The sequence below is a fragment of the Protomyctophum parallelum genome (genome assembly GCF_964188405.1).
Source record: "Protomyctophum parallelum genome assembly, chromosome: 1".
NCBI lineage: Eukaryota > Metazoa > Chordata > Actinopteri > Myctophiformes > Myctophidae > Protomyctophum > Protomyctophum parallelum.
The window spans coordinates 43,797,245-43,819,468 of NC_139697.1; the positions used below are offsets into that span (position 1 = coordinate 43,797,245).

The window sequence follows — 22,224 nt, forward strand, 5'->3', positions numbered from 1 at the left end:
CAAATTATTATTTTCTGAAATAAAAACAAAACAAAGTTTACGTTTGTCTTGGGAATTTATGAATTGATCGTTTGAACTAATACTCAGAGAATGCCAAGCATATCGTGGAGACGTAACGTTGTATCGTCTGGACGATATTCATCACAAATATCGTCACCCCTAGTAACAGGATAGGTGAGGTGGGCACCATTAAATTGTTAAATATATATTTGGAACATGTATTTAAGTAAAGTATCATGGATGATTGGAACATGCTTAAACATTCGACTAAGGTTTAATATTTCTACAATTGCTGCGAATTGCTACAAACCTGTATATCCCCTCATTTTGGGACATAATCAAGAGGTGGAAGGATAAAATTAAGGCTGAATGGCTGATGAGTTCCATCAGGGTGATACATCTTTTAGGCATTTGCATATAGTACTGCCAACTCAAGACAATGTTATTTTCATGGCCCTCGATCAGTTACAGCAGTCTCAACAAACTGCGAATGTAATAGAAAATTCCCAGAATGTAGATTACCGGTATTAATTTTGTTTATTGAAGTCTTTGTACAGTAGTAAAAAACATTTGGATGGAAACGCAAGTCCATCTAGAGACAGAGCACAAACCATATCAGTAAGAAAGCATATGAATGCAGTGGTCCATGTACAGCACTAGACAGGACTGCATGGTAACATTAACATAATGATTAAGATGTCAGAAACATTACAAAACACCTCACTCTCTGAATAGATCAAATACCCCTCTCTCTCTGTTTGAAGACAGCAAAGTGTAAATTTATGCCATGCATAAACAATATGCTATATTGAAAATACTATTTTTAACCACTGACTGCATACATGGACTTTGGGAGGTTTGCTGGAAAAAAGACAGTTATGTTGGATATGGTCTCTGTCGGGTGAAAACCTCATACTGTGTGTCCAAAACTGTTACTTTTCAGGATTCAAATTCAAAAGCATCAAAAGTAGCAGATTTACAACCTTGAAACGCATCAAAAGGTTAGAATGAGGAGATAAGAAGTTTCTGCCCAACAGCAACCATAATGATCTGGACTGGTTTCACTCATAACTCTAGACCTTTCCCACTACATGCTTTGCTTATAAACCTGTGGACCACCAGGGGTCCAAAATGGACCCTTATTTGTCTGTGTTTAAATTAAACACTGCGGATCTTAAAGTGGACATTGGGATCCCCAAGATTAAAAACAAAAAATCATATGAAATGGGGGTTCGTTGCCCTAAAGTGGTCCTTGAAATTAAAACGTTTGCGAACCCCTGCTTTAAACCATAATAACTGTAAAGCCTTTGTATGTCAGGGCTCATAAAACCCTCCCTTAGCCAGCAGTGCCCCTGAATCATGTTTCAATAAGGGTTGGTTCTGGAAACGGTTCCAAAATCTGAAATGGAACCGATTCCTGTTCCTCAATGTTGGATCCGGTTCCTCCGGTTCTGGATCGCAACCCCTAGTTTCAACCCGTCTATTGCAAGCCGACCTGTGTCTCGCTAGCTCGTGGTGAACTGAGCGTATATGCCCCAGTGATCGCTAGTGTAACGGCCATAGTCCAGCTTCTCCAGGCCAATCAGGGCCATGTTGACAGGGGCCGGGCGGGGGACCCCGCCCCCGGGAGCCGGTCGTAGGTATACGCGGTCGAAGCGGCAGCGGCTGACGTACGGCGCGGCCTTGTTGGTGTTGACCTTGGTGTCCCAGGTGTAGCGGCAGTGCTCCTGCCTGCCCAGATGCTCCCAGATGTCACACACGGCGCGCGGCAGCCCCACCTTGGAAACCTGAGACCATGTTAAAGGGCGAGTTAGGAAATGACGACTCTACAACAAATAAGAACTTTCTCCCTTATGGTCCTGTGTCTGAGGTCTTTGGTCTTGTTGTGATTATGTCCATTTGTGTCCAATGTGTCTGTCTGTTGTTTATTTTGATTATGCTGCTGTAACGTAATCTCTCATCATCTCTATGGACAAGGTTACAGGACAGGTACGAATGTATTTGTCACAATATTTAGGACATAAGGCAAATCTGGTGTAAGAAAAGTCTGTAATCATGGCCAAATAGGTCACTTTACAGTCATATTAATTGGCCAGGAAGTAATCGGTGGGTGGGTTAGGGTTAGGATTTCAAATGTGTCTGATTTGCGATGATAATTATTGATTATTGTCGTCTGCATTTTACCGGTCAGGACATCCGGAGGGAATTTCCCTTTCTGTTTTTTTGTGGTAATAACTGTCAAATATATATATACACGCTTGCGCTTGCACACACACACACACACACACACACACACACACACACACACACACACACACACACACACACACACACACACACACACACACACACACACACACACACACACACACACACACACACACACACACACACACTGTATATTATCTCAGGTATTATGTGTAAATGTATTTGAAAAGAGACCCTTTGGTTGTACGGCTGTTACAGCCTGTAAATAAGATAAGAGAAACACATCTGTGCTGTTTGTGATACAAGCTTCTAAATGATCTGAAACCATTTACTTTTTGTGGTAAAAGCGCTCAAACTTTCTTCTTTCCTGCCTTGATCTGCTTACCGCTTATCACTTCTTCCCTTTCTTGTATTTCTTTGAAAAAGTGACACGATGGGAAATTGGGAACTATGCACAAAAACAACCTACTTGTGATGTGGACCATAAAGTTTGATTCTGATTCTGTTCTCCGATACAGAAGACAAGACGGAAGCCTAACCTCTGTGTCTCTGAGGTTGGTGTCCCCTCCAAACAGCACTGTGACATTATCGGGTGCCTCATTCATCTTCTGCAGCACCAGCCTCAGCTGTTTCATCCTCTCGTCCGCGTGGCCCTTGCAGCTCTCAAAGTGGGACGTCATCAGACAGAAATCCAACCCTCTGAACTTCACCTGAGGTCACCAGAGAAAACGCGCGCGCACACACGAGCACACACACACACACACACACAAGGTGATTAAACAAGACGAGTGGGCTTTGCCACCTTTCCCTTCCCTCACAGTCACATGCATTAGGTTTGCTTTCACTGCTGTTGAAATATAGAATACAATGAAACGTATTCTGCTATTCAAGGTTTCTTTATTGTTACATATTGTGTGGAGGTACATAAAAGGTATGTCTTTCTAGTTCCTCAGATATTGTCAAAGGAATGATAATAATAGATATATAAACATACTACTGTATACACAATAAAATAAAATGGAATAATAAGGATAGCAGCAGTATTGAGAACATTTTCAGTTTGATTGTTGGTCCTAGTGCTTATCGTGCTTGAAAAGTGCATGCACTGAGCAGGTTCTTACTCCTAGGTTATAAACATCTATTTATAATGTATGTCTGTGTGGGGTTAGCATTTTCCCAAGCTTATTTATCTTTTTCCTGGCTTCTTTGTTCATTAGTCCAGAGTGCCTTAACTTGCAGTAAAGAGACTCTGGATATGTTGCTTATATGACAACCTATGAATGAAATATTAAGATGCTGAATTGGACACGGCAATCCAGGTATAGAATAAATCACCTTGTTCCTGAGGCCTGAGGCCTCATGAATAAATAAATTCCCTAATTAGAAAATAAATTTCTTTTTTTTTTCAACCAAGGTTCATGTTTTAGGTTGTTATTAGAGAAAGTAAAAGATGTTAATTTTTCTTCATTCTTCAAGAAAGCACACTGCTTTCTTTTGTTTTAGGGATTTTAGTGGTTTTTGACAGGGGGGCGGGGGAATTCGAGCATGGGGTTAAATATGTATTTATTTTACAAAATATCATATTTTTTTATTATTTAATATAGTTCTAATATACCCCAGGAAATTACATCTGGCCAGAGAAGATCACAGGATCTACTGAATGTGAAGGAGGCCTACTGGGGGGAAGCCACACTGTGTGTCATTCAGTAGATCTCGTGATCTTTTGTAGCCAGATGTAATTTCTTGCGGTCTAGTAGGACTATAGTAAATAATTATAAAATAAATCGCTATAACATTTTGTAAAAAAAAATACATATTTAGGATCATGTTCGAATGCCCCCACTCTAATAACAACGTAAAACATGAACCTTGGTTGAAAAAAACTAAAGTTGTCCTTTAAGAAGTAGTGAAAATAGCAACACGTTGTGAGATCTGCTATTTTCAGTAGTTTGGGTTCTGGGCAAACATCTGATTTCGCTTTTGGGTCTTGAGCTAAAAGGTTTGGGAACCACTGTTGTAGTGCCTCACAGACACTGTATGACTGTATCTTCTGACATAAGACTGCATAATTAAATATATACCTGAGCAATCAGCAGGTTCCTCATCATCTGAGTGGTAGGGTACGGGACAATGTTGCTCTCCAGCAGCTTGACACGGGATTTCTTCAACATCATCCCAGTGAAGTAGCCCTCCTCACCACCTGACAGAGAGGTCATGTTAGTAGAGTATGACATGGTCCCGAAGGTCAGTACCACACTGAACCCTAGGTGTTGTGCGTTACCATTCCTGCTACTAGTAGTTATGACACAACAAGTCCAGTGGGGGGCAGTGTATGACAGGCAGTGAGTAGATAAATGCATTATGTGAGCAAATAGATCTGCTATTCTTGCTACCTTTTCACAACTCTGTCATATGATGAAGTTGGGCATTCATTTACAGGGATATCATTTTATGGAGATGAACATTTCTGGCCAACAGTGACAATATACTAGTCTATGGTCATTCTCAAAACACCAGTGTCTTTGTACCGGTATATTCCTGAGCCAATAATGATGATCGGGTCATTGGTCACTCGCTCAGTGGGAGACTCGGTAGGAGACTCCGAGTCTGCCGGTCATAAAATGATTGGCTTCGGAATGCGACAAAACACAGCTAGAAAATACGTTCTTTTTGGGGGGGTCAACTACTCCGTTAATGGTTAAACAACACAATGTTCCTCAATGGAAAGTGGTTCTTGTCGTGAACATCTGGAGACTCAATTGAGGGTCCCGGCCTGCAGTTTGAGAAACTCTGCTCTATTGTTACCTTCAAGGAGCAGGTAGCTGACGGCTTGTTTCTATTGTTACCTTCAAGGAGCAGGTAGCTGACGGCTCGTTTCTATTGTTACCTTCAAGGAGCAGGTAGCTGACGGCCCGTTTCTATTGTTACCTTCAAGGAGCAGGTAGCTGACGTCTTGTTTCTATTGTTACCTTCAAGGAGCAGGTAGCTGACGGCTCGTTTCTTCAGGTACATGACGTAGGGTGGAATGAGCTCCTGGAGGAACACCACGTCAGGAGTATATCTGTTGTACACGTAATAAACATGGACCTTATTCTATAGTATACTGTAGTTAAACCGTAGAAGACATTTCATTCAGAAACATGACCCATTGGGGCGAGTAAACAAATGCCTGCTAAATCAGTATCATTTCGGAGGCCAATGACCCCCGAAATTATATGTATTTGGCCGCAGACACCTACTGTACCTGAAAATGATTTGTGCCAGGCAGGGACCCCCCAGACGAGAAGATGTGTTAATAAAACAAATCTAAATTATACAAGATTTTTCAAAAATGTTCAGAAATGGTACAAGGTATTTTTGAGAACCACTGTTCGAACCACTTTTCTAAAACACTGTTCTAAATTCCAAGAGTTTTCTGGAAAATGTATGTTGCTATATAGAAAAAGTGGTAAGTAGCTCTAAATTCTTATTAATAAGTTAATATTCTGGTAATCATTGCTACAGAGACTTTGGTCAGTAACAGAGGTCTCCCCATCTATCTAGCTCTTTAGTAAACATACAGTAATGTAGATTTTCAAGTCGGTATACCTATTTTATCCTATCATGAGAGAGAACTCCTACAAGTGACAAACAAGTTAAATTGAAAGTAATGCCACAAAGACATGATAAGACAAAATTGATCAGACGATCTCTCTAACCATTCAGCTATGGTTGCCCCTCAACGATAATTGACCAACGATAATGTAGGATCATGGAATTCCAACCAAAGATGAGAGTTCAAAGTGAAGACTTACAAGGCTAAATATGAACACAAGCCTCTGGCACGCTCTTGTAGGTTAGCCTCGTCAAGTCCATCCACATTCCAGGAGATCAGAGACAGTTTGTCGTCATCTTCTTTCTCTGGAGACTTCTGCGTGTCTTCTGTTTTGCTGGTTCCACTGGAACAGGCTGGTTCCTCCTCTGTTAGATCAATGCTGGACAATCAAAGTAGATAACAATCAGTAATCATCCAGTGTTTTAACAGAAGACACGGTCATTTCATTGGTATTTGCTTATAACACGTATTGTCCACCCAATTGTATCTTTGTTCATGTGTCACATCTGAGATGTACTTTGTAATAATAATACGGCACATGTTGTTGTTTTTATAGTGTGTACACCCCTGTTTTAATGTCACATTGATCTATTGAGATCTGTTATTGATGTGTGTGTTATAATCAATGGGCCCTGATTGAGCTTGGTCCATTCATGTTTTCTTTTAACTTTGCCAAGCCATGCTGTAATAAAGGCTATTTATCACTATTAGTATTTTTCAACCAAACAATGTGCCTTGGATCTTTAATTAGGTTCCCCTGAAGCATGTTGCAATTGTTTTTCTACAAAGCAAAGCTCTATAGACCAAATCATCATGGGGCAATATTATCCGGTGTCATTTCACGTTATTGTTATATCAAGATTACCTGAACCATCTGGGCACGTACAAACATCTCATTTGTATTTGTGTGTGTGTGTGTGTGTGTGTGTGTGTGTGTGTGTGTGTGTGTGCGCGCGCGTGCGTGATTACAAATTATGGACTTCAAAGCAGATACGGTACGCTGAAAAAGCCTATTCCTAATTAATTACAACATACATAGAATTTGGCTTTAAAGCCACAAACGACACGATGTTTGCGTTATTGTCTAGGTTTTGTTCAAGTTGTTTACCACTGCAGGTAAACAAGCCGGATGCTACATATACATGCTAATCTATTCTATACCCTACAATCTTTACAAACATTCCGACTTGGTCTATTACAAGTAAGACGCGCAAACGCGGGAAGCGAACGCAGCTCGTGTGTGTGTGGTTGTGTGCGTGTGTGTGTGTGTGTGTGTGTGTGCTACAGCTGCGCCCTGTGTGTGTGTGTGTGTGTGTGTGTGTGTGTGTGTGTGTGTGTGTGTGTGCTACAGCTGCGCCCTCTGGTGGCGGGCGGGTGGTGTAACAGCGGGACACACAGACATTCAGCCCTTGCTGTCATAGTAAGTGGCTCACTGCGTTCGCAACAAGTTTGTCCATGTGGGGTTTGCATTTACCACTTCCCCTTTGCAGCATTATCCGTTTTCTTCTTCTTGCTTTGGTGGCTGCTGGTGTCTCTCTCTGGGGAATCGTCCACTGCGAACACTGCCTCCAGGTCAGCCTCAAAGAACGAGTTCAGTGCTCTCTGCAGGATCATTTAGTACAACGAAAAGCCACTCAGAGGTTACTGCACTGGAGGGGTCAGTGTTCCCTCAGCCCAATGTTCTCTCAGCTCCGTCTTCCAATTTACAATAGCATTTGGACACTCTTATCCAGATAAGGGTAATCACTCACATACATAGCATGCAGAGATAGTGAAACTATAGGATCCTCCACGTAAACCAATAACCTAGCATTGTTCCCCAGGGGCAGGCCTCAGGGTTAAGGGTTGAGGTAAATTTTAAGGGTTAAGGTCAATTTTAGGCTCAGGTATAACATATGGGGCAGAGGGAACATAGACACTAGCCCCTTTCGGGACCTTACCTTTTCTGCACCGCCGTTCAAAATACAGAAAAAAAAACAGAGGGTCCCAAAAGGGGCTACATAGAAACTAAAATAGACTTTATTTATGCCAAGCCTTAGCCTTGTAGGAATAGAGCTGGATCCTGGATTACAGTTCAGGTTAAGGTTGCAGATATGACTTAAATCAATATATTATCACAACATTTGGGACCAACCCAAAAGTAATGAATGTACCATATTGTTAGTTTGTTCAACTTCAAACAAAGTTTAAACGTTTTTTCCTTTTCTTTTTTTTTTAATTGAAAGGGCCCTAAACACATATGCATTGCTAGTTATGTCCCTAAAATGGGTGATATTCAATGAACCATTGCAGGCAGAATACATGCAAGTATTATTGATGTGAAGACCTCAGCTTTTAAGGGACTGTACCTCCATCTCCCATTCATTCTCAGCCAGGTGGCATTGAGCCACTCCGCTGTCAGATCCTGTGATTTGGGAAAACTCTTCGCAGAGCTTAGTCCTGCTCTGTTCTAGATCAGAATGAGGTCGTTTATGGGTTTCAGGCGGGTTGCTCATTGTAGCTCTGCTCTCTTCTTCACCCAAGTTTACAACAGATGCACACGTTTTAGGTCTATCCGAGAAATACCTCCGGGTGGAATCACGAATATTTACCCGAAGTACCGGGCCGTAGATATCAAACTGGACTGTCTACTACTATTTATTCCCACATTCCAAATGTGAGAATGATAGGTGACAGCCACAGGTCACATTTTTGGTTCGCAGTTTATGGTTGTGTGCCGTGTATCGTCAAGTCAGGCTCTGCGTCAGGTCACACATTATGATGATAGCACTTCAGATGTGAGGTGGCGATGAACTTCGTGTGGGTTGTAAATGTAACTTGTGTGCCTACTCGGTACATGTTGTGACCGGACCTCTTAGCAAACGCAACAGCTTCCGGAGTGAACGTAAACAACAGCAGCAGTGCAGCCAGCCAGGTAGCTGCAGCAGTTTGACATTGAAAGCACACTGATCAGCTATAATGGTGTCCATGTCATTAAACGCTATAAAACAAGTCATGAGGGCCATGGTGGACAGCCCAGGGTTCGACAGAGTCCTCAGTAAGGTAACACGTATACAACCAATAATACCACTACTTACATTAAAATCATATACTAGCGATAACTTGCTGAATTGATATCATATCATTTGAACCTTGAGGAAATAGTATTCCTTTCATTCATTGTTGGTATTCGGGTTTAAATGACATAGCTTTTGGCATTGATAAACACACAAACCTGAATGGAATATGATTTGTTTAACAGGCAGTGACTGTATGGATACTATAGAAAGTGCCTATACTGTCTAACGACTCTGTTAATCAACAGGTACTTTGTTGATTAACAGGTTAGACAGTATCCATAGGCCTACAGTGTGTTCTGTAGACCTGTACGTAGCCTAAGATTTAGACTATGTATTTTATGATTTATCAATTCTGACATGTCAGAATCGATAAATCATAAAATCATCATTTTGATTCGTTGATTTGGATTGAATACTTTATTAACAATTTGCATGGACAAGCACAGGGAGGGAATTACAGTACAATAGTCTGCTAAAAATGGGTACAATGAGTAGCCTACAGTGCAGTCTCAGTACTATGAATGCAAGAAAGCCTATTGGCTTGTTTCCTGTACTCAATTCATCGAATAAGGGACTAAATTATTTTCGCTCCTATGCCACCAAAATATGGAACGCCCTACCAACAGTCATTAAGACATGTGAATCCCTTGACTCCTTCAAAACCGCTCTCAAAGGGCACCTACGGACGGCTGCAATTCGAAACTGGCCCCCGAATCTGAATACTTTTATAATACTTTTTTTGAGTGCTCCTATATGGAGCTTTGTGTGTCTCTGGCTGGCTGTGTCCCTGGGTCCGAGCACGAAAATAGCAGTTGGTTTTCATCACCAAGTGTCACTGTTGTGCAGCCTAACCACACACACGCGCGCGCGTTCCTGGAAGTTCCGGGGACCCCCCACACAGAGTTGCACCACTCACTTTTTTCCCCCTCTACAGTACACCTCTACACTCTAAAGGCCTATTCATAGTCTGGATTTTCAGTGGTGAGGTGACCACCGCTCCGGTGGTGAGCTGACCACCGGAGCTGAAATAACGTTGAGCGGTGGTGAGTAAAAACAGAGAGAAGGGCTGGAGCGGTGGCGGTGGTTTGCTCTTCACCGCGGCTCGTGACGTCATGTTGTAGTTCGGTGGTCACCCCACCACCGTAAATCCAGACTATGTATGAGCCTTTACAGTACACCATATCACCAATGGATATGCCATATCCATAATGGGGACCTAACTCGGTTAATGTTGTATGCTTTGTTGTGTGATGGTGGGGCACAGCAAATATAGCCCAGCAAATATATCGTCTCTGTCGGGTGGAAACGTCATGTCCAAAACGTGTACTTTTCAGGATTCAGATTTAAAAAATCACACCCGTGTGAAATGAGGGGCGCTCTTAAGAAATAATGATAAGCCCAAAAATAGTGACATCAAGGTTGAAAGCGTTGGATCCATGCGTGTCACCCTCCCAGGTGGACGTGGTAGCAGCCAGTCCCGGCAAGGTGGTGTGTCAGATGACGGTTCAGGAGGAACACACCAACCGAGGAGGGACGCTGCACGGAGGCCTGACGGCCACTCTGGTGGACGTGATCTCCACCGCCGCCATCATGTACAGCGAGAGGGGGGCTCCGGGGGTCAGCGTCGACATGAACATCACGTGAGTATGACGTCGTGTCCGTTTGAATTTCACTCAAATATGTTCCCTAGTGCAGGGCAGGGGAGGGAAACCATCTCGTTTTGATCCACCAGGTGATCGGATCATCGGGCTGTTGATCATCACGTGATCAGAAAACAACCATTATTAACCATGTGCAATTGTGCATACATAATTTTTCCTTCCCAGATAGTCATAATCTTTATTATTATTGACTCATTCTTTGCTATAGGTAGGTATTATAATATTGACCTTTTATGGTTTAAATCTGATGCCGAGGCAGCCGAGCCTATGGGAAACTGAAGCAAAACAAGATGGTAATGTGACCTTCTGGAAACCCAGGGTGGTGGTTTTCACTGTCGGGCACTGATATGAGTGATAACACCAGCCTTTGAATGAAAAACATGTATTTGGGCGCTAACCACCACCCACCCATCTCAAAATATGTTGTTCCAGGGAGTGGGACCCCCAGACGGAGCGAATTGAGTAAGAAATGTCACTTTAAAGATTTTTTATTTTTTAAACAACCAATCTCTAAAGCTGTATACCGTATCTGTTGAAGACCCCTGAGCTAAGTGACCATGTGCCCAAAATGGTGGCTCACCCCTCCTGCTTTAGTGCTTTGAACTACAATACCTCACTCAAGTGGTTAACAGAAAGTGGTACATGTTCTTGTTTGTCTTTCCAGGTACATGAATGCCGCCAAAATAGGAGAAGATGTACTTATTACCGCACAGGTTCTGAAGCAGGGCCGGACCTTGGCGTTCGCCACTGTAGACCTCACCAACAAGGCCACAGGAAAACTCCTTGCACAGGGGAGACACACAAAGCACCTTGGAAGCGGCTAAATGTCAACCTGTATGACAATCACACGGTGTGATTGTTGCTGTTAAATGTACTGAGTCAACATGTTAACTCGTCAGTCGTCACTGTCGGGTGGAAACCTTGTATGTCAAACTATTACTTTTCAGCAAATGTAAAAAAAAAAGTGAGGGGTGCTCTTATAATCTCAATTTGCGTCCTCACCTTTGTCATCAATGTTTGTTACGCAATGTTTGTTTTCACAAACACTTACAATTGTCCATTCATTGTCAATGGCATTTTTTTGTGTAGGACAAAGTTTGTGCACACAACAAAAGCTGGACAAATTAGCGCAAAATATCCCTAAGCTCCTCAACTAAAGATCCTATGCAATGAGTCAATGTATACTTGTCTTGTAAATAGTCTTTTTTCACAACTTTTTTGCAACACTCCTGTATGATGTAGGCAGGGCATTATTTTGTGTGTGTGTAATATGGAGATACAAGGTTTCTTCTCAACAGCAACAAAATGGTGTGCCTGTTAAGTCCACTGTAAATCACTTCAAGGCTCGAACTGTCAGTGGTTGGTGTTCTGTTTGTGCAACAGTCATCCACTACTCCATGACTACCGGTATCAAAGCTGCAAAACGTATTTAAATAAATAAAAGGTTATTTGAACCAATCTGTATGGTAGCGCATGTTAATACATTGTACTGCAACTAGTTCATCAGCAATGGTTGGGATGTGGTCTCCTGACTTTACTATATAAATGTACACCTTGGAGGACACCTACTCCTACTGGTTGACAGGCAGTACTGCCTGAAGAAGCTCAAGGGCTGATTCTCCTCTTGAGAGGTACTTTGGTTTCTCTACACAGGGGACCAGGGTTCAAATTAACACTTTGACTCCTGAACACGAGTTAATTGACTAGAATAGCTTCCCTCCGGTTCACAAGTTATGTTGTCATTGTTTAATCTGCGTTTTTAATACGTTTTAACTTTTAAGTCATACAGGGATTCCACCGGACAGAGTGGGATAGGTGACATCGTCACACAGGCATGGGACATCGAGGCCCAATGCATTACAATGGCTCGCGTTCCTTCTCCGCTCTGTTGTGATCACCACTTTGGAACACTAACACTATGACAAGCGATTACACCGTTTTAAAGTGGATTTTCATGACACGCAAGGATCAAGTCGGCTTAGTGTAAACTCGGCAGGTAGCTCTGGAGCTTCTTTAATCACCAGGAAGGGAAACTGTTAAGGGTGTTACTCACAATAGGCTCTATGCACAGCACAGCAGCCATATTGGAAAGAAAGTTGTCGTCGTCCGTAGTTCCTTCACAGGTCCTACCACGCACATATACTAGTTAGTTATATACTCTGTTCCATTTTGGTCAAACAGTCAAGATGCTGATATTGGCTCACTAGAAACACCGCTCCTTGGAGGGCTTCCAAATGGCCCTTACGGGTGTACAAATGGAACATTTTGGTTCCATTTGTACACTCAGTTTTGGGGGTCCTTGAATTTAAAGTTTGAATACCACTGCACTACAATAGCCTTCATTACATCATAGAAATTGGGTCTCTTTCTTACCGATATGGCTGCCGTGCATAGTGCATTACCTCTGGAGCATTTGTATCTACTTGTTATTTTTGTCTGTAAAATCAGCCCGTCACTGACCTTTTAATCGTCATTTAATATTAAATCATGTCACCTCACTGTGGCAATCAAGGCCGTTCTAAATTGTTCCGATGTATTTACATTTGACCAATAAATTCATCCTTTGAATAATCAACATGCTACTGGATTGAGTGGATTCAAGCTCAGAACATATGCAATAAAAAAAGACAATAGTTATGCTTTCAAATTTTGCATTGTATTGGGATATGTTCAGCAGTGTTGATTTGAGAATCATTGCAGAATAAAGCAAAAACAAATGACCCACCCTAGCCCCTTTCATGTAACATAATGAATCAACATGGAGCTAAATTATATGTACTCTGTGCTTCGGATTCTTTGAAAAGCAAGCTTGCAAAGAAGAATTTAAATTTTCATATGTACTGCAGCAAATTATTATTTTTTAGTAAGTCAAATTAAAAATCAGTTAAACGTTCCTGTTAGGTACATTATATTTCAACATTAGTTCCTCAGCAATTAGTTAACCAATAACCCACACTCCCCAAAAACATAAAACATTACTTTCAGTAGCTTAAATCAATAGTGCATGAATGGCTTGCATGTGACAATAACCATGAGCAACTAAACCAACATCTTTCAACTGTTTGAATCTGTCACACCTAATTCTGATTTGACCAAAGGTCTGCCTGTAGAGCCCGACTGATATATCGGCCATTATTTGACTTTCAGTGACTATGCCATGAGAGACGCAATAGTTATCGGCTAAAGGTTTTCAAAAACAGCTGATCGACAAGCTCACAATGCATTGCGAACTTGGAAGATAGGCTATTAAAACGAAGTATAGTCAAGTGGTTCAATTACATATAGTTTTAGTTTGTTAAAATAGCCGTTATTTATTTATTCTGGTTTAGAAGTTAAATGTTCTCAAATAGAAAATGTAATCAAATTAGTTATTCAAATTGATTGATTTGAAAATTACGGTGGTAATTAGCACTGTCCAAAATCAGGATCGGACCCAAAAATCTGGCATCAGTCAGGCTCTACTGCATGCGTTTAGAGAAAAAGCAAATGACACCTGAAAGTTAAACAATCTGTCCAGCCAAAAACAAAACAAAATCCTAACAGGTTCAAAAAGAGACACAATGCCTACACCAAATGACTTTTGACAAATATTGTTCATCTTGTTATCTTTGTCTATACAGGAGTTTTAAACACCCATTTGTGCCTGTCCTTGGTCAAAAGATTGTGTAAAGGTTGTTCTAGAAATCCCCCCAGGTATCTTTACATCACAAACAAGCTTTTTCAATCCTTTTGTATTGACAGCAAGGATTATTACACATGTCCGACCGAGGACCTCCGTGAAGACCTGTGTTTTGTGTTGTTTTTTTTGTTCCTGTTTTGTGACAACATAAGAGTTCCTTCGGTGACAGGTGTTGTTGACAGTATGGCTCCCAAGAGAACAAACAACCACTCAAAAACCAACATGCAGGTTCAAATAAAAAGTGGATGAGCGAGAAAGGTGGGGTTGAACAGGGGTGAGCGTTGAGGGTTGAACTAAAAAGGGGGGAGGAGGGGGCGACCAAACCACAGGATGGGATGTACAGTGGGGTGATGACGGCAAAAACAAAAGGAACTGAATCGGCTTCAGGTCGGAGAGGGGGGGGAAAAAAGGAAGGAGTGGGTGACAAATAGGACAGATCCAAGCACAAGTTCAATACTATTGGATGGAAAAATGGGGTCGGTGAGAACTAGATCAGGTTGATTCAGTAGTTTTAGGTATACATGGGGACAGAGGAGGGTTCAGAGTGGGTGTCCTAGTCAGGCATGTATGGGCGGAGGTGGTCCTCGATGTCTCCCACACCCCAGCAGGTCAGCTGGTCCTGGGGCAAGTACAGGCAGAGGCTGCACAACTTGAACACGGTTGCCTTGGTTTTAGGAGTCTGAAAGCCATGAAACAAAATATTTAATTGACAGTGTGGTACGATGAAAAACAAAACAAGCTTAAGCTCCACTAAATCCAAATTTATGTTCCATTTCTGCCCGAACGATGCTATGGCAACCAGGTGAAACGTTACTCTCATCCGACTCCTCTCTTCCAGGTGATGGTACCAGCCATACACCAACAGTCACAGTGTCAGTACTCATTCGACCAATTTGCCACAGCAACGTGTATTGGCAGAAAAATAAAACATAATTGCACAATAAATTAGATTTATTTCATGCTGCATTGTAACCGACAGGGGCACAACATTCAGTTGAGGGAAGGCACCAGGCCTGCCCTCAAGTCAGTAGGAGCCAGGTGGCACAGAGAAAAAGACTCAGATTGAGGTATTTGATCAAAACCGGGATGTTGGCGGCTCATTACTGAAACGTCGCTACAACGCGGTTACAATTTTAAAATGACCCCATCCAAAAAATATATCTTAGGCTATTTTGCTTCCGGTTCACTGTGGGGTGAATTTGGGAATCTTCAGAGTAAAACATCCGGCTGCAGCCGTGGCAGGGAGCGCCATCTGGCGAGAGTAAAGTCTGGCAGCCAATATGTTAAGTACCCCGGAAGTAACAAGAAATCATTTCCGGGGCACTCGCTAGATACTTTTGTTTTCATCACAAGCGCTGATACAGTACCGCGAGGTCACTGGATTCTTTTATTGAGCTCCTAAAACACTGATGTTTTGTATGATCACCTCAATTCTGAAATAAACGCTGCTAAAGATCGTCGCAGCAATTTTGATGCGTATGCACGTCCCAGCAAATGACGTAATGACTCATTGTGCCTGATACGGCAGTGGTGCCAGATTACATACATGTATACATAGGAGCAATACCTTTAATCCTCCCAACACTAAAACATATCGTCATTACGTCACCACCATCGAAAACCATTGATTTTATACATATACACATACATAGTATATGTATAACTAGCTCTCAATGATTACGTAATAAAGATGTGGATTAAAGGACCCAATGCCAGAGTGTAATTGGTTTTCGATGGCGACGTAATGACGATATGTTTTAGTGTTGGGAGGATTAAAGGTAATGCTCCTATGTATACATGTATGTAATCTGGCACCACTGCCGTATCAGGCACAATTAAGTCATTACGTCATTTGCTGGGACGGTGCATACGCATCAAAATTGGCGGGACGGCTGGGACGGTGCATACGAGTCCCAGGCGAAACTAGTACTTGCACGCTCTGCTTGCGCAAGTAACTAAGCTAAGCTTTGACTCGCAGGGGGACCTCATTGACGCAAGAGGCCATCGTACCTCACAAGTCTCATACGCAGAAACCCTCTAAGACCCAGCGTTGCTTTTTAGCAACTATTTTATTTTATTTAATTACTATTTTTTTTTTTTTTCTGTTCTTTTTTCACCTAAACGTCATCAGTGATGTTCATTGCAATGCCATTTCAATGCCATTGGTCATGATATTTGCATATAAATACCCCCCACAGAGGCTGAAATTCACACAAATTAAAAATGCCTGGACTCTGTGCGATTTTGATTTTTTTAACCTAAGACTTTTGACCTTTACCCTAATAAAAGTAGGTACAATAATTGCAATATATGTTTTTTTGTGATCATTAGAATGTCTAGAACATGTTTTATTCATTATTGTGAAAGATATCCCCCAAATGTAAATTATGAATTTATTATATTATTATATAATTATATAATTATTATAAATTTTCCATCAAACTTTATTTTTTTTATTTTTTTTAACATATGTTTTAGTGTCAGTCCTAGTAGTACAAAGTAGTAGTAAGGTTGAAATCTATTTTTTGCAAGTAGAAATTAATACGGGTGTTAGAGGGTTTTAAGCATGCAAAATGAATGCAACTTGTGTGCATGTGCACAGTATCAATGTTTGTATACAAATAATGAAGTTTGTAGTTCCGGAACATAGGCGTGTAATTCTTTTTGAATGCGAATGTCTAGCCCATTCTGACCGGGCACCCATTTTGGTGTTGGCATCATGTTATGCTTTAGCTATTGGAAAATAGCAGATCTACAAGCTCATATCGCGCCACCGAGTGGCGCGATATGAGCTTGTAGATCTTGTAGCTTGTAGGTCTGCTATTTTTTGAAAAATCGAAGAACGACTGACATTTTTAGAATCTGATCTCAGGTCAGAATGGGTTAATCAGACCAGTGTGTGTCCAGTGGAAACCTCGTATGAATCTGATCTCAGGTCAGAATGGGCTAGGGGATCACTAAACAGCTAAAAGCTAAGGCTGACCAATACTGGAGGTGTACTTGAACCACAAACCCTAGCGTCCCTCCCTATTATGGGCATGTCTACGTGAGAACATTCTAGGCAAACATTCAGCGTGTAGCAGATCTACAAGCTCAACGAGCATTGTGAGCTTGTAGATTGGCTGTATTCTGAAAGAAAAAAAAATTGGTGTAGAGTTAAAGGTATATTCAGTGATTTCACTCAAAAAACCTTAGGTTTCGTTTTTGGCTGTGGGACCCAGCCTTTCGTCCAATCAGGATAGAGTGTCAAAAACGAAACCTAAGGTTTTTTAACCCCCAGGGGTTAACTGGGGACAGGGAGGAACTCCTTATATGGCCAGCACACTCTATAGTAGGGAGGATTATCACAACAAAACAAAAAAATAAGTGATATTTGAATTAAGTGAAATCACTGAATATACCTTTAAAGGAGTGGACCAATTATAGACCCCTGGATTAAGTTTAAGTGTAGCAAAATGTAGCATCACAATCCTTTTAACCACTTCGTCCATTTATACGTTTGCTATTCAAAAACAGATCTACAAGCTCACATCACTTTGTGCCATGCTGCAACCTTGTACATCTGCTATTTAAGATTTTTGACAAATGTTGGGAAAATGTTGAATAATTCTCTTTTTATACATAAATCTTCTCTTTTGGGGGTCCCTGGTGATGCTCCGATCAGGTATTAGTGAATATTGTCCGATTTGGCCGATCACCGATCGGTGGCTGATTATCGTAGCATCTCTAGTCCTTGGCACAAAACATTTTCAGATGGGGGTCTGCAGTCAAATACATTTCAATGTGGGGGTCCTTGGCACGAAAACGTTTGACAACCTGACCTCAGTTGTCCATCCATTTTGCTGGTCAGACTCACCTGTAAGTGCTGTCTATTCATGAAGAGGAATACAGACTGGGCGGGGTTGTTCAGCACCATTCCAGCCTTGTCCTTGCGGCCGACAGCATGCATGAACTGCTTTTCATAATCTCCATGATGAAATTCAAACTTGGCCTGTAAATGCATAGGAAGTTTAATTTGCTACATACATGTCATATACGTTTGACTAGAGGATGCACAACATCCTCATACTGAAGAATGCATAAGAGTTGCACAATATTTGTGCCATGAGGGTAGAGCAATGTCATCAGTCAGGAGGTGTCATGTGTATATTTCAAACGTGGCATGTGTATGAAAGTATTGTAGGTGTAAGATGATTTTTTTTTAATATATAACTTATAACTGCAGGATGGACAGTCTAAAGCACATTTCCCCACAAGGACAATAAAAGTACAGTATATTTATTTAATAAACCCAATAATTACCCAACTTTAAGCAGCACTATGTAACTTTTTTTTTATGAATAAAATGTAATTTTGTCCAATCTGCATGGTAAAGAGTATCTTAATACCGGTACTTCGTTGTATATCGTCTCCCTGCTCTTCTATTGAGACACATCCTGTGTATACTGTATAGGTGAAACATGAAGTCTGACGTCACTTTCAGTAGAGGGCGTCAGTCCCCAGGTTCATGCGATTTTAGATCGCCTCATATAACAACCGTGTTTGAAAAATAAACATGTCACCCCGGCCGCTTCACTCATATGGATATGAAGAATCAACTGACTGAGAGAAAACGCTAATGTTACTGCTGCTGAATTAGTTAGATTTTCGCTAGAAGCAGACTATATCATATATGAGTGACTGACTGTTGCAAACGATACAGAGACACCTCCCTAACAATAAAGCCGAGACAGCTTGTTTATTTTTGGACCACAACGCTTATAGTAGACGATATTAAGATCACCCCATGTTATTCTCCATGGAGAAATTACTTCCGCGAACCAGGGGAATCATCGGGATGAGCGAGTTACGTCAGGACTTCGGTGCTCTATTGTTACTGCTTCGATACCTATACATCCCAAATTGATCACTTTCTATCTGCTGTTGCATTCAGTGTTAATAGTAGTAATCTAGCATTGGTATAACATTCCAACCTGAACAGGCCTGAAGGGTTCGTCGTCGGCCCCTTTCCATCTGGAGAACAGGAGACAGACGATCTTCTCGATGTCATTGCGTGGCCAAAGAATGAAGTCCATCTCCTGTGTGCAACCGATCACATCCTGACGGACACAACATGATGGCAGGAACTTAAGTAATGCCTTGTTGGTTCCTCAACTTCCTAAATCGCACAGTTTAGGCAAGTTTAACTACAGCTTCTCAATCTTTGCTGCTTTCCGTTCTAAAGGGTGTCTCAGGTCTGAGTTATACCAGTACAATGTTACACACATTTTGCATTGTGCACCTAAAATAGCTCTACTATACAGTAAAACTAGACAAATATGTATGCATTCTGCATTCTCTCATCATACCAGTAAGACGCCTAAGGGCGAGGTCACGCTAAAGAAACAGAGCAATAACTATAAATTGAGGGTTAAATGTAGCCTGCAGTATCAAAAGTACCATGCTCGGCATAGTGGAATCATCCATAAATAAGTGTTATTAAGTGTTGTAGTTAGTTCAATTCGTCAAATTAGGCAACAAATTATTTTCTGGAATGACAACAAATCACATCACCGGAAATCACTAAACCTAGTCACACGCTGCGTGTCACCAATGTTTTTAGGCGCAAGGAGTGTTTTACATGCAAAACAAATGCTTGCAATGGACTCTGACTTACCCTGCGCATTGACTGGTATCTGGGGGCATGCAATTGCACCACATCTTTTTGCAGGAGATCTAAGGAACTCTCAAGGGAGTAGCTGGAATCCCGTACACCTCTGAGGATGTTTTCTTCATAGTTGTTTGTCATCACTGGCACCACTTCAGCTACCTCAAACAGTGCAGACTTCTTTTTCTGTGAGGACAAACAACAAAGACAAACCATTCGGGTCATTGAGTGACACTGCTATAAGTGGGATATTACACAGCAAAAGTATGTCACGAGAAGATGCAAGAGACAAAATCAAGGTCGGACACCCTCAGGTTAAACTGTAACATGGATAACATCCCAGTATTATGAATGCTAACCTTATCTTTGAATACGAAGGCTATATAGATCTTGAAGTCAAACTGGTCAGCCAAAGATTCCCTTTTCTTCCGGAGTTGAGCACGAAGGCGATTCCTTGTTTGGTTTCTTCGTGAGGTTGGGTCCCCCATGGTTAGATTTTGATGGTACTAGTGCCCTCGCTTATACAGAATATTTTGGCTATACACTCACTCTCTCAAAGAGGTGTAGTTAGCTACCCTTTGCAGAAATTATACGTCAAACAACTCTATACTAGCTCTTCAAAATACCTGCTAACTACCAAGTGAAAAAGGAAAGAAATACAAAATCAATCTAAGTCATTTTCAGATTTGTAAAGGGACTATATTGGGAGGGGGGATGCTTATCAGCATAAGACTACATTTCCTTATTGAGAACTCAAGGGTGCATGTTTAAGACATGACTTTTCAATGAGGGCCAAATTAACTTCTTATTCGACAATCGCTAGATTTTAGAACATTAAAATTTAAAATTAAAAGGGGCAAATCAAATTAAATGCACTTATTCTTGGTTAACAGCAAAAGGGTTGATACTACCAAAACCCATACCAATTATGTTGCTTGTGAAATTGAAGACTACAAAATCTAGCAAGCAGACAAATCTCCTATAGTTGTGGGGGTGGTCATCTCAGAGTCTCTGATCCATGGCTGTGGTTTTGTGGCTATTTAAAGTGATTTTATAAGTATTATTACAGACGGATTGAGGGTTAAGAGACAAACATGGCAGCAGCTAAACGCAGATGCCAGGAGAGGTTGGCATCGGGCAACATCAAAATAACTTGACATTTCTGGTATTTTGTTTCTGCTCAGCGCCATTCAAGGGGCCTGCGGTTGTTGTCGTTTGTCATCGTGTCAAACAGTTTATTCTTAGCAGACTAGCTAACACCCCCTCCCCCCAAGCTAATCTACGCAACACATCTCCAACAACACTAGCTAGTTAGTGAGCAAACCGAATCGACCTCGCTACATCTTATCTCTGTGTCGGTTTGACAGTAACTGCACTGCAGGGCCTAGCTTAAACGTGTAGTCATCTTTGAAAAGACGCCTTTTTCTTGTTTCGTTTTCACATCGTTTACGGCTGGTTCTGGTTCCGTGCTGGCCTCTGGGTCTGCGGGGCCGTACGTGTGTGTGTGGGGGGGCAACAGGGGACCACTACACGGTTGGTCGGACCCGTTACACGATTAATCGGTCGACTGTTTCCACTTCGGCGTCAGCATTTTGACACAATTCTCCTTCGGACACATGGAAGAACCGAAGTCCCCCCACTCACTCAGCGACGGTATACTCGGGGTCCAGTGTTGGTTTTATAACTGCACGACGACGGGGGGAAAAGGGGCTTTGAACGGCCAACACAATGAATGCGCTGTTTTTTCGTCGTCGTTGTTTTTCCTCTTCGTCGTTTTTTTTCCTTCTTTTTCTTCCGTCGTCACAACGTCGTACTCGCCATGTCAAGATAAAGTGAGCATCCAGCCGCAGTCCTCCGTTCTTTCATCAAACAAGCGCTGAGTTCTGTCTCCCGGCGGACCCATCTTCGCGGCTCTGCTCTTATGTATCTGTATTTGTTCTTCGTTTCGTTGTTTTGCGTCGTTTGTTTTCGTCGCTATTTTACGGTGGGTAAAATTGTAGGAAGGAGAGAGCGAGCTGCTCGACGGCTGAACGAACAAACCTGCCCCAAAATGGCCGCGACGACACACAACAGCACAGCTACAAAAGATATGACGACACGCGCACCATGTGACCACGAGAAGGAAAAACAACATGAAAATAGCAGATCTACAAGCCCACAACGCTTATCGCTTTGCATGTCGCATATCCGGTCTGTAGCGGATACGGAAATATTTTATAGTGTGTAAGTCATAGATATACGGTATATAAGAAAGCCTTATATTATATCTATGGACGTATGGTGTAAGTTGCAAGTTCTTAGAAAATATATAGCCTAATTATGTCAATATACCCTCACAGAATGACAGGAAGTCATGAAGTCATTAATCATCATTC

The 22,224-nt window shown here is 41.7% G+C and overlaps 3 protein-coding genes across 4 annotated transcripts; 1 reads left to right on the top strand and 2 right to left on the bottom strand.

The window, feature by feature from the left end:
- Positions 1 to 524: 524 nt before the first annotated feature.
- Positions 525 to 8,338, bottom strand: LOC310873801 (tyrosyl-DNA phosphodiesterase 2-like). The gene is made up of 7 exons (XM_083786352.1): positions 8,152 to 8,338; positions 7,278 to 7,405; positions 6,003 to 6,182; positions 5,178 to 5,269; positions 4,290 to 4,408; positions 2,748 to 2,918; positions 525 to 1,787 (listed from the first exon to the last, which is right to left on the bottom strand). Exons 1-7 carry the CDS (start codon positions 8,296 to 8,298, stop codon positions 1,506 to 1,508), a joined length of 1,119 nt encoding a protein of 372 aa, XP_083642478.1. The 5' UTR covers positions 8,299 to 8,338; the 3' UTR covers positions 525 to 1,505.
- A 354-nt stretch (positions 8,339 to 8,692) lies between these two features.
- Positions 8,693 to 13,824, top strand: acot13 (acyl-CoA thioesterase 13). 2 transcript variants are annotated; one of them, XR_014570510.1, is made up of 4 exons: positions 8,693 to 8,845; positions 10,318 to 10,502; positions 11,188 to 11,556; positions 11,620 to 13,824. XR_014570510.1 is itself a non-coding variant. In XM_083786399.1 (3 exons), exons 1-3 carry the CDS (start codon positions 8,762 to 8,764, stop codon positions 11,345 to 11,347), a joined length of 429 nt encoding a protein of 142 aa, XP_083642525.1. In that variant the 5' UTR covers positions 8,693 to 8,761; the 3' UTR covers positions 11,348 to 13,824. The 2 variants fall into 2 exon arrangements, 1 of the variants encoding a protein (XP_083642525.1); XM_083786399.1 differs by having other exon boundaries at positions 11,188 to 13,824.
- On the bottom strand, positions 13,175 to 21,876 carry cUnh6orf62 (chromosome Un C6orf62 homolog). The gene is made up of 5 exons (XM_083786388.1): positions 20,209 to 21,876; positions 19,859 to 20,035; positions 19,176 to 19,301; positions 18,059 to 18,193; positions 13,175 to 14,881 (listed from the first exon to the last, which is right to left on the bottom strand). Exons 1-5 carry the CDS (start codon positions 20,335 to 20,337, stop codon positions 14,756 to 14,758), a joined length of 693 nt encoding a protein of 230 aa, XP_083642514.1. The 5' UTR covers positions 20,338 to 21,876; the 3' UTR covers positions 13,175 to 14,755.
- Positions 21,877 to 22,224: the final 348 nt, after the last annotated feature.